Source organism: Acomys russatus, chromosome X (genome assembly GCF_903995435.1).
Source record: "Acomys russatus chromosome X, mAcoRus1.1, whole genome shotgun sequence".
NCBI classification, from domain to species: domain Eukaryota; kingdom Metazoa; phylum Chordata; class Mammalia; order Rodentia; family Muridae; genus Acomys; species Acomys russatus.
In genome coordinates this window covers 81,338,311-81,357,401 of record NC_067169.1, presented here as the reverse complement: position 1 = coordinate 81,357,401, position 19,091 = coordinate 81,338,311, and the positions used below count along the sequence as shown (strand labels likewise).

General features: G+C 39.5%; 1 protein-coding gene and 1 pseudogene across 1 annotated transcript in view; both read right to left on the bottom strand.

The window, feature by feature from the left end:
• Radx (RPA1 related single stranded DNA binding protein, X-linked) overlaps window positions 1–18,119 on the bottom strand; it is a 75,559-nt gene extending 57,440 nt beyond the window's left edge. Inside the window, exons 1-3 of the mRNA XM_051141264.1 lie at window positions 17,483–18,119; window positions 9,437–9,579; window positions 6,418–6,610 (exon numbers count right to left, since the gene is read on the bottom strand). Coding sequence (XP_050997221.1) covers window positions 6,418–6,610; window positions 9,437–9,579; window positions 17,483–18,119 — 973 coding nt within the window. The remainder of the gene's footprint in view (window positions 1–6,417; window positions 6,611–9,436; window positions 9,580–17,482) is intronic.
• On the bottom strand, window positions 7,505–7,805 carry LOC127184855 (RING-box protein 2-like; annotated as a pseudogene).
• Window positions 18,120–19,091: the final 972 nt, after the last annotated feature.

Below are 19,091 nucleotides of genomic sequence, written 5' to 3'. Positions count from 1 at the left end.
TTGATGGAGAAAACAAAATATTCCATGACAAAAACAAATTCAAACAGCACCTATCCACAATCCAGCTTTACAGAAGGTACTAGAAGGAAAACTCCATCCCAAAGGGTCAAGCTACAACCAAAACTACCCAGGAAATAGATAACTATCCCATGGCAAAACACAACTACACAAAACGCTCTACTGGAAACAACATCAAAATAAAGACTCTTAACAGTCACTGGTCATTAATATCTCTCAACATCAATGGCCTCAATTCTCCAATAAAAAGACACAGACTAACTGAATGGGTACATAAACAAGATCCAACATTCTTCTGCATTCAAGAAACACATCTCACCCATATGAAAGGCATTACCTCGGGTAAAAGGTTGGAAAAAAATATTCCAAGCAAATGGTCACAAGAAGCAAGCAGGCGTAGCCATTTTGGTAGCGAACAAAATAGACTTTCAACCAAAGTTAATCAAAAGGGATGAGGAAGGACACTTCATACTCATCAAAGATAAAGTCAACCAAGATGACATCACAACTCTGAACATCTATGCTCCCAATACAAGAGCACCCACATTTGTAAAAGATCTCCTAAAAAAGCTTAAACCACACATCGATCCCCACACAATAATAGTGGGAGACTTCAACACCCCACTCTCACTGAAGGATAAGTCATTGAAACGAAACTAAGCCGAGAATAACATCATTAACCAATGCCATGGGTCAAATGGATCTAACAGATGTCTATAGAACCTTTCACCCAACAAGAAAGAATATACCTTCTTCTCTGCACCCATGGGACCTTCTCAAAATTGATCACATCGTAGGTCACAAAGCAAGCCTCAATAGATACAAGAGGATTGAAATAATACCTTTGTATCCTATCAGATCACCATGCTCTCAGGCTGCAATTCAACAACAACAGAAAATAACAAAAGCCTACACGTACGTGGAAACTAAACAACTCTCTTGCTAAATGACACCTGGGTCAGAGAAGGAAATAAAGAAAGAAATCAAGGAGTTTCTGAAATTCAATGAAAATGAAAGAAACAACATACCCAAATTGTGGGATACATTGAAAGCAGTGCTAAGAGGAAAATTCATAGCAGTAAGTGCCTTTAAAAAGAAATTGGAAACCATCGCCATAAGCATCTTAACGACACAACTGGAGCCCTAGAAAAAAAAAAAGAAGCAGAAACACCCATGAGGAGTAGACGCCTGGAAATATCAGGGCTGAAATTACAAATTAGAACTAAGAAAAACAATCCAAAGAATCAACAAAACCAAAAGCTGGTTCTTTGAGAAAATCAACAAGATAGACAGACCGTTAGCCAAACTAACTAAAAGGCAGAGAGACAGTATTTGAAATCAACAAAATCAAAATGAAAAGGGAGACATAACAACAGACACTGAAGAAATTCAAAGAATCATAAGATCCTACTTTGAAGGCATATACGCCACAAAAATTTGAAATCTAAGGGAAATGGACTATTTTCTTGATCAATTTCACTTGCCAAAAGTTGAAATGAAGAACAGATAAACAAGCTAAATAGTCCATTTCCCCTCCAGAAATAGAAGCAATCATCGATGGTCTCCCAGACCAAAAAAGCCCAGGGCAGATGGTTTCAGTGCAGAATTCTACCAGACCTTCAGGGCGAGCTAATACTGATACTCTTCAAGCTACTCCAAAAGATAGAAATGGATGGAACATTACCAAATTCATTCTATGAGGCATAGTCTCATTGATACCTAAACCTCACAAAGACTCAACAAAGAAAGAGAATTTCAGACCAATTTTCTCTTATGAACATAGGTGCAAAAATACTAAATAAAATACTTGCAAAACAAATACAGGAACACATCAAAGATATCATTCATCATGACCAAGTAGGCTTCATTCCAGGCATGCAGGGATGGTTAATATACGGAAATCCATCAATGTAATCCACCATATAACAAACTGAAAATAAAAACACATGATCATCTCTTTGGATGCAGAGAAGCATTTGATAAAATTCAACACCCAGTCATGTTTAAAGTTTTAGAGAGATCGGGGATACAAGGCATTTTCCTCAACATAATAACAGGCTATATACAGCAAGCCAATAGCCAAATCAAAGTAAATGGTGAGATACTCAAGGAAAATTCCTCTAAAATCGGGAACAAGGCAAGGCTGCCCACTCTCTCCATATCTCTTCAATATAGTACTCGAAGTTCTAGCCAGAGCAATAAGACAACAAAAGGAGATCAAGGGTATACAAATGGGAAAGGAGGAAGTCAAATTATCCCTGTTTGTAGATGATATGATAGTGTACATAAGTGACCCTCAAAATTCCACCAGAGAACTCCTAAAGCTGATAAACACCTTCAGCAAATTGGCTGGATACAAAATTAACTCAAAAAAGTCTGTAGCCTTCCTATACACAAATGACAAGCTTACAGAGGAAGAAATTAGGAAAACCACACCCTTCACATTAGCCACAAGCAATGTAAAATATCTAGGAGTTACCCTAACTCAGCAAGTGAAGGACTTGTTGGAAAAAAATTTCAAAACTCTGAAGAAAGAGATTGAAGATGACTTGAGAAGATGGAATGATCTTCCTTGCTCATGGATCAGGAGAATTAACATAGTAAAAATGGCCATCCTACCAAAAGTAATCTACAGATTCAATGCAATCCCTAACAAAATACCTACACAATTTTTTAAAGACATTGAAAGTTCAATTCTGAACTTCATATGGAAAAACAAAAAACCCAGAATAGCTAAAACAATCTTGTACAATAAAAAGGTGCTCTGGAGGAATCTCCATACCTGATTTCAAACTGTACTATAAAGCAATAGTAATTAAAACAGCATGGTACTGGCACAGCAACAGGCTGGTTGATCAGTGGAATCGAATCAAAGACCCTGATATGAATCCACACACATATGGTCACTTGATTTTCGACAAAGAAGCCAAATCCATTCAATAGAAAAAGGATAGCATCTTCAACAAATGGTGCTGGTCTAACTGGAGGTCTATGTGTAAAAAAATGCAAGTGGACCCATATTTGTCACCTTGCACAAAACTCAAATCCAAGTGGATTAAAGACCTCAACATAAAACCAGAGACAGTAAGCCACTTAGAGGAAAAATTGGGAAAGAGCCTGGAACATATTGGCACAGGAGACAACTTCCTGAACAGAACACCAACGGCCCAGGCATTAATGTCAACCATTAATAAATGGGACCTCATGAGGCTGAGAAGTGGAGAAACTACATGCTCTTTTCTCCCTGCTTACGTTTTGTTTCAAGTAATACAATTACAAAAATATAAGTTAAGGAGTATAAACTTTATCCCAATCCATTTGTCTTCTACATGCTTCCCTGAGTTAATACAGCCTTAGCGTTTTCATTAATTGGAAAAGTTTATACATCTTGCATATGCATCTGTAACTATAAAGATAAAGACTATGTGCATAAGACATTGTGTAATATTTTATAAAATATTATGCTTTGTATTATTCCACAATATATATCTTATTGATTTATACATGTTTTCCATTATGTCAAAATCTAAAGGCACTAAAGGATAAAATAAAGGTAATAGCAGAATGGTTCAGTGGGTTAAAAGCACTTGCCATGTAAAACTGATTATTTGAATTTGATCCCCAGATCACAAGGTGGATTAAAGAACAGGCTCCTAAAGTTGTTCTCTGATTTCTACAAGCATTCTCCCTCCCTCCCTCCCTCTCTCTCTCTCTCTCTCTCTCTCTCTCTCTCTCTCACACACACACACACACACACACACACACACACACACACACACGAGATAAGAAAGAGAGGGAGGAGGCTCATATAGTCACAGCATACACACATACACAATAACAAAAAACCCTGAAAAGCTAAGACAATCACATACAATAAAAGATCTTCTGGAGGTATCTCCATCCCTGATAGCAAGCTGTACTACAGAGCAACAGCAATAAAAAATGGCACGGCAGTGGCATAGAAACAGACGGGTGGATAATTAGAATTGAATTGAAGACCCAGAATTAACTCACACATCTATGGACACTTGACTTTTGACAAAGAAGCCAAAACCATACAATGGAAAAAGACAGCATCGTCAACAAATGGTGCTTGTCTAACTGGATGTCTACTTGTACAAAAATGCAAATAGACTCTTATCTATTACCTTGAACAAACTAAAGTCCAAGGGGATTAAAGACTTCAAAATAAAACCAAAGACACTAAATCTGTTAGAAGAAAAAGTGGTGAAGAGCCTTGAGCTCATTGGCACAGGAGACAATTTCCTGAACCGACTCCAAGATCAACGATTAATAAATGGGACTTCATAAAACTGAAAAGCGTCTGTAAGGCAAAAGACACTGTCAACAGAGCAAAATGACAGCCTACAGACTGGGAAAAGATCTTCACCAACCTTACATATGACTGAGGACTAATATCCAAAATATATAAAGAACCCAAAAATTTAAATATCACCAAACTAAATAATCCAATTAAAAATGGAGTATAGAACTAAACAGAATTCTCAACAGAGGAATATGGAATGGCCAAGAAACAGTTAAAGAAATGCTTAACATCCCTAATCATCAGGGAAATGCAAATCAAAACGATGTGAGATTCTATCTTACACCTATCAGAATGGCTAAGATAAAAAATACAAGTGACAGCATATGCTCTCAAGGATGTGGAGAAAGGGGACCACTCCTCCATTGCTGGTGGGAGTGCAAACTTGTACAACCAATTTGGAAATCTAGCTGGCATTTTCTCAGAAAATTGGGAATAGTTCTACCTCAAGACCCAGCCATACCACTCCTGGGCATATACACAAAAGATGCTCCATCATACAAGGACATTTGCTCAACTATGTTCATAGGAGCCTTGTTCATAATAGTCAGAATCTGCAAACAACCTAGGTGTCCCTCAACTGAAGAATGGATAAAGAAACTGAGGTACATTTACACAACGGAATACTATTCAGCTACTAAAAGCAAGGAAAATTTGAAATTGCAGGCAAAATGGATGGAAGTAGAAATGTTCATCGTGAGTGAGGTAACCCAGACCCAGAAAGACAGGCATGACATATACTCACTTATAAGTGGATATCAGCCACATAATACTGGATGGATAACCACACTACAATACGCAGACCCAAAGAAACTAAATAACAAGGAGGATCCTAGGAAGAATGCTCAATTCTCATTCAGAAGGGCAAATAGAATAGACACTAGAAGCAGTTGAAGAGAAGGAAAAGGAAGGGAGCCTACCATAGAGGTCCTCTGAAAGACTCCACCCAGCAGGAGATCCAAACAGATGCTGAGACTCACAGCCAAACCTCAGGGTGGAGATCAGGGAGTCTTATGGAAGAGTTGGGGAACAGAGGGACCTGGAGGGGGTCAGGAGCTCCACAAGGACACCAGTGGAGCCAACCAAACCAGGCAGAGGAGGGGGTTGCTGCAGAGACTGATGCGCTGACCAAGGACTGTGCATGGTGAGGACCTAGACCCTCTGCTCAGATGTAGTAGATAGGCAGCACAGTTCCCTTGTGGGCTCCATAATATGGGGAGTAGGGGCTACCTCTGACATGGACTCTGGTGCCCACTTGTTGATCATTTTCTCCTGGCAGGGCAGCCTTGCCAGGCCACAGAGGAAAAGGATACAGGCAGGACAGATGAGATTTGATATGCTTAAGTCAGGTGTTAGGGGAGGAAGGACCCCCTTCCTGAGTAATAGGGGAGGGAGGGAGAGAGTATGAGGGAGAGAGGGTGGGACCAGGAGGCAAGGAGAGAGGAGGCTACAATTGGGATATAAAATGAACAAATTTAAAATAAAAAATAAAAATTAATTTAATAAAATCATTTTGGCACAGTACTTAATAATAACTATAAAATGTACTCAAGTGATTAACTTAATTATTACACACCAAAACTGAACAAAAACTAACTTCAGTATATAGGAAATGGTGTTCATTCATTGGTCAACAATAAATGTCTTAGACAACCTTTCTTAATAAATGCACTAATAAATTAACCTGTTTATTTAGTAACTGCTTAAGTTTTTATAAAGTAATTTAAGTTTGCCAGTATCTAAAAAATTCAGTATTTTTACAGACTTTTGCCTAATATGAATTTGCAAGTTCGTAGAGGCAAGTTAGCCATGATAAAAAATTAATTAAAAGGCCAGGGATGATGGTACACATCTTTAATCCCAGCACTCAGGAGCCAAAGTCAGGTGGATCTCTGAGAGTTCAAGTCCAGCCTGGTCTACAAAATGAGTTCAGGACAGCCAAAGGCTATATAGAGAAACCCTGTCTTAAAAAACCCACAGAAAAAGAAAGGAAGGAAGGAAGGAAGGAAGGAAGGAAGAAAGAAAGAAAGAAAGAAAGAAAGAAAGAAAGAAAGAAAATTAATTGAATACTTAACCCATTGTAGAAATTTGTTTCATCTGTGGATCCACAGGTTCAGGCTTGGTTCTGAATGGGTAGCTTTTCTTCACAGAATAATTTTGAAGCAGAAGAGCCAAGCCCACTCTCAAACTTTTATACCATTCTGGACAGAAAGCATTCCACATAATCACTGACACCATGCCTGAACTGTCAGCAACTTCCAAAAAGCCCTAGAAAAGGAGTAAACACATATACACATTTGTTATTTTTATCCATATGGTGACACATGAGGCATTATCTGCAAAAACTTATCCTGACAGAAAAATGACACTTAAAATTCATTTTTTATTAGTAGTGACTCAGTTGTTAACTCTGATAGTGGAAGTCTGCAATACATAACTGACTTAGTGTGTGATTTATAAATATCAAAGGCACAGAACAAATCTTAGTTATGTTTACTTTTCCCATAATGCTTAACACTACCATACACAGAGCAACCACACAATAAAGTCTTCAAATGAATTTGGTAAGTCTCATAATTTGAAAATCTTCATAGCATTCTTCAACATTTGCAAGGCTGAAGGATCTTGCTATTTATTCATTTATCCTATAGCACTTTAGATAGACATTGAGTAAACATAATTCCATCAATGTGCTGATGACATTAATTTACTCATCCTCATATCCTATAATTTGCTACAGTGGCATGGCAATTATTCTGTTATACTCTTCGACACAGGAGAATACTAATGCTAACACTATTCTTGCTCAGTTTGGGTATGGTTAAAGAAATACTTTGCAACAAGATGTTCTATTCCATTTTAAAACATAAAGATGGACAATACTGGTTCTTCTTCTTCTTCTTCTTCTTCTTCTTCTTCTTCTTCTTCTTCTTCTTCTTCTTCTTTTTCTTTTTCTTCGGAAAGGCCATTTTAAAATAAATTATCTTGTTAATTATAGAGATTTTTTCAAAATTAAACAGACAAAACACTCCAAGGACCTTGCATTATCCTTTCTATCTGAAGAATGAATGAATTCCCTGGAGTGTCTAGTCTTTCTCTAATAACTTGACAGCAAGATTGTCCAGGGTTGCCAACTACAGCAGGAGATCCTTCTACTACCACTCACTTGCCAATTCTTTGGACCACCGAGTCCTGCTGGCAGAGAGGGCAGCGATTGCTCTGTTTCACCCACAGGGTCATGCAGCAGTTGTGGAAGGAATGGTTACATTCTCTCCAGACCATAATCACCTAGACCCTGCAGTTGGTGCAGGTATTGTATTCAGTGTCCCAGCTCCACATGGCTGCCATGTTCCACTTCTTAAGGTAGAACATCTTGTCGCCTCCTGACTAGGAGCCTGCACTCCTGGAGTGCGGAGTGCGAGGACAGGACACAGGGCTCCTTGCCATCCTCCACATAGGTCATGGTGGCAGCTCAGAATGGCGGTGCCAGTACTGGTTATATCTTAAGAACAGTGTCCCAAATTTTCTTTAGCTATTTTAATTTCTTCTCAAATGATGGTATAGTCTAAGATCATTTTTTTTCTTACCAATGACAATAAATTTTGGTAATGTATTCTTTTAATCGTGAAACATATATCAAGTCCATATTAGCCTCCAGATATTATGTTAGGCACTGAAGAAGATGAATGGCTGAATCAATAGCCCTGATAGTAGCTAAAACAGAGGAGTTGGGATGTGCCCTAACCACACTTAAACCATTTATTCATATTAAGAAATTGTTCCTCATGTCAGCTCTGTAACATATCAGCATCTTCATTTGGATGATTAAAAAAAATGGAGGCTTTAAAAAGTCAAATAGCTAATGCCATAAAGACACAACACAATTGAGATTTGTAACCAGTCATATGAATAAGAAGCTATATGACATACATAGTGAGTGGTATTCATTACATATGTGTAATACATGATGGATTTAAATATAAATTTTTATGTATGACTTACACACAACCATGAGAGGGGATAATATTAACCACATTAACAGTAGGTATTCTGAGTGGTAAAATCCTGGATAATATTCTCTTAATATATCCTTTTATCTTTTCTCTTAATTCCCTTCAATAAGCGTACATGACTTTCAGAACCCAAACTTAACAAAACATGTATGCTAGCTCTGGATACACACACACACACACACACACACACACACACACACACACACACACACACAAACTGTAGTGTATTAAGTAAAAGGAAAGCAGAGCATAAACATAAAAGAACCCCAGATCTCATAGCACTATATGGCACAGAGTCAACACTCCTAAAGTGTAGGAGTGGACTGACAATTAGAAAGTCCCTAGTGAATGATGATCTGCAGAAAAGGCCAACTCGCTGTATTGAGAAGTAGGGAAAACATCTTCAACAAGTGCACTTGAAGAGGAGAGGCAGGAAGGCTCCAGGGCTATTTTTCCTTTACTATTGTGCTTTCCTTTTTAAAAGTTCGACTAGAGACTAGAACCTGCTTATATGCTGGGACAGAAGGCACAGAGAAGAAAAGATTAAAGACAAAAAAAAAAATTGTGAGCTGTGTGTGGTGGCACACGCCTGCCTTTAATCCCAGCACTCAGAAGCAGAGGCAGGTGGATTCCTGTGAGTTTGAGGCCAGCCTGGTCTACAAAGTGAGTCCAGGACTAACTAGCCAAGGCCAAACAGAGAAATCCTGTCTTGAAGAACTAAAAAGACAATCTCTCAAAAAAGAAAAAAAAAAAAAAAGAAAGAGAAAAAAAAAAGAAAAAAAAGTGCGAAAGAAAACAGCTAGATCAGGAATCTAAAGAATGTAGCTACCTCTTTAACTGAAATGAACCAATGGCCCTGCACAAGCTAGGTCAGTTCTCTAACAATGAGCTATATGCCAAATCCCAATTAATTTTTAATAGGAAAATCATATAGAAAAATAATTTGAAGTAAAAAAATATATGTATTTAAAATTATTAAGTTGAACCTGTGGGAAAGGACTTAAACAAATAATTTTTGTCAATAAATGTGTTATAATCTATACATTTAAATTAACATATACTATTCTAGCGCTACTTGTACCTGATATGGCTCAATCGCCTTTTTATTAGGTTTCCCATAGTATCGCAATTTTGACTTATGCAGGATCCTCACAAGCAAAGCAGGAAAAGTCTTTCTGGTACTCCAGGTCAATTCAAGGTGTGAGAGAGAGATTATTTTGATGTCTAAAATATAAAAGATAAAAAATTGTATTTCTTAGGCCATCATAGTTTCAAAGATCTATTCTTTTTTATTTATTTTTTATTAATTTATTCTTGTTACATCTCAATGGTTATTCCATCCCTTGTATCCTCCCATTCTTCCCTCCCTCCCATTTTCCCATTATTCCCCTCCCCTATGACTGTTCCTGAGGGGGATTACCTCCCCCTGTATATGCTCATAGGGTATCAAGTCTCTTCTTGGTAACCTGCTGTCCTTCCTCTGAGTGCCACCAGGTCTCCCCCTCCAGGGGACATGGTCAAAGGTGAGGCACCATAGTACGTGAGAAAGTCATATCACACTCTCGACTCCACTGTCGAGAATGTTCTGTCCATTGGCTAGATCTGGGTAGGGGTTTAAAGTTTACCGCCTGTATTGTCCTTGGCTGGTGCCTTAGTTTGAATGGGAGCCAGACCATACGTATTATAACTCCTTCTTGCCAGAGAGGCCTTTTTAACGATTTAAATTAGAGCCTGTCTATATAGCTCTCCCACATAAATTATATACTATCATCACTAAAATATGTATAGGACTCACCATGTAGAATAAGATGAACACCACATAAAGTAAAACATGTTTCCTCTAAATTTCCTTCCACCACAGCAAATCATTTCATTACACTATGTAAACATTGGGTCTAAATTTATCTCTTAATATTTTCTCCAATTAGTGTTTCCTATACACAATACAGTTATTTATTTAACTTACAATAACTAAAAGTAAGCCGGGCATGGTGGCGCACGCCTTTAATCCCAGCACTCGGGAGGCAGAGGCTGGCAGATAGATGTGAGTTCGAGGCCAGCCTGGTCTACAAAGTGAGTCCAGGACAGCCCAGGATACACAGAGAAACCTTGTCTCAAAGCAAAACAAACAAACAAACAAAAAACCAACAACCAAACCCCCCCCCCAAAAAAAGGTAAAATAATTACAGGCCGATTATATATACTGAGTTATTTGTGTAAATCCCTGGTAATAAGTAAGTTTCATTATCAAATAAGAATGAATAGAACCTAGAGACTCAATTTAGCATTTAGACAACCAACGGTGGAACACTTAGTCTCAAAATTTTAAGTATCATGACCTGTTACTATTCTTAAAAAAATTAGTAAATATCTTTTTGGGAAGTTGAGACAGGGTCTCTCTGCATAGCCTTAACTGGCCTGAAACTCACTATGCAGACCAGACTGGCCTCAAACTCTGAGATCCATTTGCTTGCCCTTGCCTCCCAATGGCTCAGATTAAAGGGGTGTGCCACCATGCCTGGCCCAAAGATTTTAAATATCTTGAAGAGCTTTTGTTTATGTGGTTTATACTGATTAGTTGATATGTACATTACACACTTAAAAATAAAGAAACCAACAATTAATTTAATAAACTTACTTAATATATATTACTATGAACAACATTCTTTTGAAAAATGACTGTTTTTATCCAAATAAAATCAGGACTGAGGAATATAGCTCAGTTTGTAAAACACTAATCTACTGTGCATGCCACCATAGATTCAATCATCAGTACTGACAAGAAGAAAAAAAAATCAACATTTCGAATGGCTGGAAACTAGCTCAGTGGTACAGCACCTGCCTAACCTGCCTAGGATGCTTAAGGCCCTAGATTCAACACCCAACATCTCTCTCTCTCTCTCTCTCTCTCTCTCTCTCTCTCTCTCTCTCTCTCTCTCACACACACACACACACACACACACATACACACACACACACACACACACACACTGCAGTGAGATTATTTTATACTACTATAAATCACTTTAGCTTAATAGAAAATAGCTTCGTGTGGCCGGAGAGATGGCTCAGCAGTTAAGAACACTGGTTGCTTTCTCTGAGGACCCAGTTTGATTCCTAGCACCCTCGGGCAGCTCACAATCATTTATAACTTCAATTCCAGGGGATCTACCATCTTTCTCTGGCCTCTATGGACACAAGACAATCATGCGTTACACAGATATATATGCAATCCAAACACCATACTCTGAGCTTGACTTCATACTTATGCACACAATTGTGCACTGCCCCCTCCCCCCACACACTGTGTGTCCTCATATACATGAATCATAACAGTATCCTTCTTAGAAAAGACAAATATGGGGCTGGAGAGATGGCTCAGAGGTTAAGAGCACTGGCTGCTCTTCCAAAGGTCCTGAGTTCAATTCCCAGCAACCACATGGTGGCTCACAACCATCTATAATGAGATCTCGTGCTCTCTTCTGGACTGCAGTTGTAAAAGCCAGCAGAACACTGTATACATAATAAATAAATAAATCGTAAAAAAAAAAAGAAAACAAAGCTGAAATCCAAGACTGGAAAAAAGGTACACTTGGCTAGTGATGTTAAAAGTGTGGTTTCTGGCTGGGCAGTGGTGGCACACACCTTTAATCCCAGCACTCAGGAGGCAGAGGCAGGCAGATCTCTGTGAGTTCAAGGCCAGCCTGGTCTACAGAGTCCAGGACAATGAAGGCTACACAGAGAGACCTAGTCTTGGGGAAAAAAAAAGTGTGGTTTCTCTTGGTTCTGCATCACCACCAGGGAACTTGATAGAAATGCAAACTTGCAGGACTCTACTGCAACCCTAATGAATCAGAAACTTATGGTGGGACTTGGAAGCATCAATTTTCAAACACATGTGAGGGGTTGGAAAGATAGCACAGTCAGGAAATTTCCTATCTTACAAACATAAGGATTTGTGATTGATTCCCCCCCCCCCACTACCCACATTAAAAAAAAAGCTAGGCATAGCAGTACAGTCTTGCATTCTAAGTACGGTGGAGATCCAAGCAGAGAAATCCCTCGGGCTTGCTGGGCAGCTAGCATACTCACCAGGCTACAGGCCACTGGGAGATGCTGTCTCGCACATGAAATGGTGGATAGAGATTAAAGAATGCAATCCCAGACTGTTCTCCGGCCTCCAAACACATACATGGGCACATGTGCAACTGCATCAATACAAATGTTCACCCACATGTATACACCCCTAAAAAAGCACTTTTGAGGTTTGAGTAGACCACTCATGCTTATCAGTGTTATCCTAAATGCCACCAAAGTGGTAAATGTCATTATAAGAAAAAAAAAAAAAAGAATCTGAGGCAAAAAGGAATATAGAGGAAAATTATCATACTGATGTGGCAACATTCACCAAGAAGATATTAACCAGTTAAGAAATTAATTGTGGTACTGGGCGGCGGTGGCGCATGCGCCTTTAATCCCAGCACTCGGGAGGCAGAGGCAGGTGGATCGCTGTGAGTTCGAGGCCAGCCTGGTCTACAAAGCGAGTCCAGGACAGCCAAGGCTACACAGAGGGACCCTGTCTTGAAAAACCAAAAACCAAAAACCAAAAAAAGAAGAATTTAACTGTGTGAACATGAGTTATAGGTGGAGGAGAACATTGTGGGTCTGGCTCTATCACTCTGACTTATTCCCTTAAGATTGCTCTATCACTCCTGGCTTTATTGGCTTTTTTAAAAACTTGAGCCCATAAGGGCTTACAGAGACTTGAACTGCCAACCAGAGAGCCTGCATGGGAATAATCGAGGCTCTCTGGACATATGTTACAGTTGTGTAGCTTGATCTTTTTGTGGGACTCTCAAGAATGGGAGCAGAGGTTGTCTCTGACTTGGTTGCCTGCTTTGGGGACCCTTTTCCTCTTACTCAGTTGTTTTGTCCATGCTTCAGAGGAGAGGAGGTGCCTAGTCTTACATCAACTTGATGTGCCAGGGCTGAGTGATATCCATTAGAGGCCTGCTCTTTTCTGAAGAGAAAGAGGAGTGAATGGGGGTGGAGGAGGAGAGGAGGGAGGAAAAACTGCAGTTGGTCAGGATGTAAAAATAAGAATAAATATAATAAATATGCAAATCTAAAAAAACAGAAGAGCCTTGTTGCCCTTGCATAAGGCATGTATTCAGTTGTCATCAAGTACATGGGTCACAATCATCTGTGACTCCAGTTTCAGAGTATCCAAACATCCTCTGGCTTCCTTGGGCACCAGGCACGCACACTGTACATATATTTGCATGCAGACAAAACACCCATACACATGAAATAAAAATGAGCAAATAATAAAACAAAACAAATAAACAAAAAAGCTGGACGTAACGGTACACATGCTTGTGATCTGAGTCTGGAAGACTATGCCTTTCTGGGCCAGCCTGGGTTGTATGGTAAGACGTTGTCTCCAGAAGCTAGAGAAATGGGTAAAGGTGTTTGCCACCCTAGACCCACATGTGCAAGGAGAGAACATGCACCCCAAAGTTGTCCTATGACCTTCACACAGTCACAGTGAAATCGAGGTTCTCATAGGTTCTCTGCCCTGACCCTATACCCACAAATAAATATAAAAATATAAAAATTAAAACTAGAAAAAACAAAACAAAACAAAACAGCCACACCAGTTGTAGTCCCAGGCCTTGGAAGCTAGAGACAGGGGATAAGAAATTCAAGGACAGCCTGGGCAGTAAGAGACCTCCCTTGCCTCAAAATAAGAATCTTTTTTTTTTTAAAGTAGAAAATATTAAAAGGATGTCTGTAAGGTTGCAGTGTGAGCTGCCACATTTTACTTGGGATGTAAACAAGGAATGAGAAAGGCACACTCTTTTTTGGGGTACCTGAAAGTTTCTAGATCTTGTTGGAGGGTGACCACATAATCATGTATAAGAGTACACTGAGTGGGTTGGCTACACCTTTTTCATGTTACTGTGTAAAGCTAAAACTTAATAAAAAGATTCAAAGGGATGAAACATAAGCAAAGTTAGCAGAAAAGGATACCATAAAAATATCTGCAGCATATAGAAACCACAAACTTAATACCTATTAGGAAAGAAATTCAGTGAATGAAAAATAAAAAGACAAACTTGGAGTGTGGCTCAGCTATAAAGCCCTTCTAGAGCCCATTGGAAACCTCAAGTTTAATTCCTAACTGCGAAAAGAAAAATAAGACAAAGGGCATTATTTTAAAATAGCAAGATATGGGGAAATGGGCAATCATGCATACGCTATTAAAATTTCAGAAAATAATTTATCAATACCCACTGAATTAAAAAATAAAAAACTCAGGCCAGGCATGGTGGTGCATGCCTTTAATCCCAGCACTTGGGAGGCAGAGGCAGGTGGATCTCTGTGAGTTCAAGGCCAGCCTGCTCTATAAAGTGAGTCCAGGACAGCCAGGGCTACACAGAGAAACCCTGTCTCGAAAAACAAAACAAAACAAAACAAAATAAAATAAATAAATAAATAAATAAAAATAAAAATACAAAAACAAAACCAACCAATCAACAAATAAACCCCCTAAAACAACAACAACAACAAAAAAAAAACCCTAAAAAACAAAACAAAACAAACAAAACAAAACACCCAGGAAAACAAAACAAAAAAATCCTCAAGTATTTTTAACTAATCCATCCCTTCAACAGAAACACTCAAATACAGTCAATACTCACATACCTTATTTATATTTGGCACTATTTGCAATACTGAGAAAGCCTAAAGTAATAAATTATGATACATGGTACAATTATAGAAGTTATCATATTTCTACCCTGTGGAATATTGAATTTATAGAAATACTCCAGAGATGCCTGAAGTATGTTATATGGAAATGTCACATAATTACTTTTATTTTATCAAAAATGTGTGCTATACTCTTACGTTTGAAATTTTAATAGGAATGTTTAAGACGCACAAAGGTTAAAGATGCATTTCAGTAAATTCCAAATTTTATCATTTACAATGTTAAACAGAAAACAAACCTGAAGTCTTGATTTTACTCACTTTCTAGATTTTGCTACCATGCTTTCAATACAATCAGATCTCACAATTTTAACACAATATATTTTAAATTTTGAATTTTTTAGCACATGGACATTACTTTTGTAATAAAATACCACTTTGATACCTACTGGATGTGACTTTCTTAAGAACAGAAAATCAAATCGACTTTTATAAATTATTACCCCCTTTAATTCTCCTAAACCAACTGCCCTTTTATAAATTAAAATTGAAACATATAAATGAATAACATTTTCACCACAGGTACTTTGCTTTTATATCTTAATTATCTAAGCAATCATTGACTACAAATGTCTATGATTCTTCTGTGATTTTGAGTGGATATGACAATAAATTTATATATTTAAACCAGTTATCTTTTTATGTTTAAATCTGTTACTTTTGCTTGCCATAGCAAGAATCCCCGTGACTTAGAATTGTAGTAACAACATAAAGAGAAAAGGGGGTGTGGCCGGGCAAGTGGCTCTTCTGGTATAGTGTTTGCTTAGCATGCAGGAAATCCTGAGTTGCATCCGAACTCCTATAATTCCAACACCTGAGAGATAGAGGCAGGGGGATTGGGAGTTTAAGACTAGCCTGGGATATGTGAGACTCTCTCCAAAAACAAAAACAAAAAAGGTCTAAAACCAGTAAATGTATAAGATTATTTTCTTTTTCGTTTGCTTGTTTGTTTTTGTGGAGGTTTTTGCACGTTGTCCCTTCCTTTTCTTATGTGTTCAGCCTGTAGTGTTATCATCCACCTTAATTATATGTCTTTCACTAAAAGACTTTTAAAAAAGCATTTATTGATGACAAATTGTCATTTTCAGGCTAACTTCCTACTCCTGATACAGGAAATACGAACTTCCTGTGTCAAGGAAAATGATCATTTGAAGCATTTCTACAATCAGCACACCTTCAAAAAAATAATACTTGCATGAGTTTTACATTCAATGTCATAAACGAGATGTTTTAGTTAATGTAAATTATCATATCACTGAACATCCCCTTTGAACAAATGTTCAATCTTAAAACATACAATGCTGCAAATGTTTATGTAAAATCCAAAGCAATACCTACATACTTTTCACAACTGAAACGGGACTGCGACTAACAGTAATTAAAACCATACGCAGGAGAAGTACTAAAAGCCAAGTCCTCAATCTTTCTGCTAAACTAAATTTAAACCACAGCTAGGTATTTGCAGTCAAACCAAGAAGCCACAGGCTGCGTGAAGTTAAGATGGTCACTATGCCTCCTGGCTTGCAGGGACCAATACAGAAGCAGTTTCTTTTCCTGTTAGCAGGAGCTCCCAAACTCTTAACTGTCCTGCTCCTGCCGCTGCTGCTTGTTTTTGAGATAAGGTGTCTCTCTGGAACTGATACTACCCTGGAATTTGCCCTCAATCCTCCTGCCTTAGTCTCCCTAGATGCTAGTCTTCCTGGCGCGTGCGTGCGTGCGTGTGTGTGTGTGTGTGTGTGTGTGTGTGTGTGTGTGTGTGGAGAGAGAGAGAGAGAGAGAGAGAGAGAGAGAGAGAGAGAGAGAGAGAGAGAGAGAGAGAGAGAGAGAGAGAGAGAGAGAGAGAGAGAGAGCACGAGAGAGAGAGAGAGAGCACGAGAGAGAGAGAGCGCACTAGGGTCCGAACACTCTTTAAAACTTGCCTCTGGAGCCTGGCAGTGGTGGCACACACCTTTAATCCCAGCACTCTGGAGGCAGAGGCAGGCGGATCACTGTGAGTTCGAGGCCAGCCTGGTCTACAAAGCGAGTCCAGCACAGCCAAGGCTACACAGAGAAATCCTGTCTCGAAAAACAAAACAAAACAAACAAACAAAAACCCCAAAAAACAAAAACAAAAAAACAGCAGCAACAAAACAAACTCGCCTCTGTTTGCCTGGCTGTGATAGCGCAAGGACTCACTCTGGAGGCTGTGATTTCAAGGCCAGCCTGGTCTACAAAGCAAGTCCAGCTCAGTCAAGGGTACACAGAGAAACCCTGGCTGGAAAAACCAAAAAACCAAACCAAACCAAACCAAAACAACAACAACAAAACAAAACAAAACAAAAAAAACTTGCCTCCATTCCCTCCAATTACTTACTGTTAAAATTGAATTCCTCGGGGTGCTTGTTGGTCTTCCAGATATCTCCATAAGGATCTTCGTTATTCCATAGCGCCAGGTAGTGACTCCTGCCGCCTCTTAGAGGCCTCTCTGGCTTTTCCTCGTGTTCCCTGTTTCTAAATGGAGTTTCTACAGAAATAACATCTCGGATCTCCCCACAGTGGGCCTTATCAATGCATAGGATTCCCTGACCCAATCTTTTCTCGTTGTAAAGACACGAGACCCTGAAAATTCTCATTTCTATGCCAACTTTAAGAATATTCTGATAAACAAGAAAGTTTAAGCTGGGGTCTAAGTAGCACTTCTCCTGGTACACTCCGTCCGAGATCGTCACATCATAGCAGTAAAGGGGAGGCTTCGGCACTGTGTCCCGTGGCTCGTCCTCTAAAAGGTACCTTTGGACAGCCAGTACAGTGACAGGCACCACTTCCGAGAGGGTGATACACTGTCTAGGGGAGCCGGTTATTTGCTCAATAACCTTTTGGATCCAGGACCTATGCCTAGGGCCTCTTCGAATCACTCCTCCCGGAACCCCAGCCTGATCTCTTATGGGGTGCTGCCAGTAGAGGCCAGCATGGGAGGGTCCAGCCTGAGGCTGACCGGACTCACCAGACATCTCACACTCTAAAAAGCTTACTTGCCCGGCCCAAAAGTATGGAGAAATCAACCGGCTCAGTGCCGACCGACCGAAGCGCCCGCGTGGTTGGAGAGGACTGGTCTACTTCCGCCTTGGAGCTTGGCGCAAAAGATTCCACGCCTGCGCATCAGCTTTCCCGCCTTGCTTTGGTCTCCTAGGTTGAGACTTCGAGACAATGTTTCTAATGAGCTGCACGAGAGGAGACGAGAAGCAGCCGAAGGAGTTCGGTCTTTGGGTTCCCCAGCTCACTGAGTTCCAACTAGGGGGAGGGGAGGCAAGGGGCTGGGAGGAGAAAAGCGTGGTTGTCAGGGTTTCCAAAGTACAGCAGCTGCCCAAATAAAAAGCAAGGAGCATTGCTGTCCCCACCCCCACCCCGACTCCCACCCCCAGGAGAGCATGGTAGAAAATAGCTGTGAGTCTCAGCATCTGCATCGACCCCTTGCTGGGTGGAGTCTTTCAGAGGACAACTATGGTAGGCTCCTGTCCTGTTCCCGCTCTTCAACTGCTAAGACGTCCTTTCTTAAAATAAAATAAAATAAAATAAAATAAAATAAAATAAAATAAAATAAAATAAAATAAAATAAAATAAAATAAAATGTAGACAGTGCTTTAGGAATGACACCCAAGAATGTCTTCTAGTCTCCAGAGCTACGAACACACATATGTCTACTCAGGGACTCACACACACCACACACTACACACCTAATCCCCCAAGTGTAGATGCTTCGTCAAGTTCATTGCTAAGTCTCAAGTGGCAAAACCAGTATATGTAGCATAGCATTCCATGTAAGTCCTCAAATGAATAAACAAAAGGATGGAATTTTTGGTGGGTGATGGTGGCGCACGCCTTTAATTCCAGCACTCCGGGGGAGGCAGAGGCAGGCAGATCTCTGTGAGTTTAAGGCCAGCCTGGTCTACAAAGCAAGTCGAGGACAGCCAAGGCTACACAGA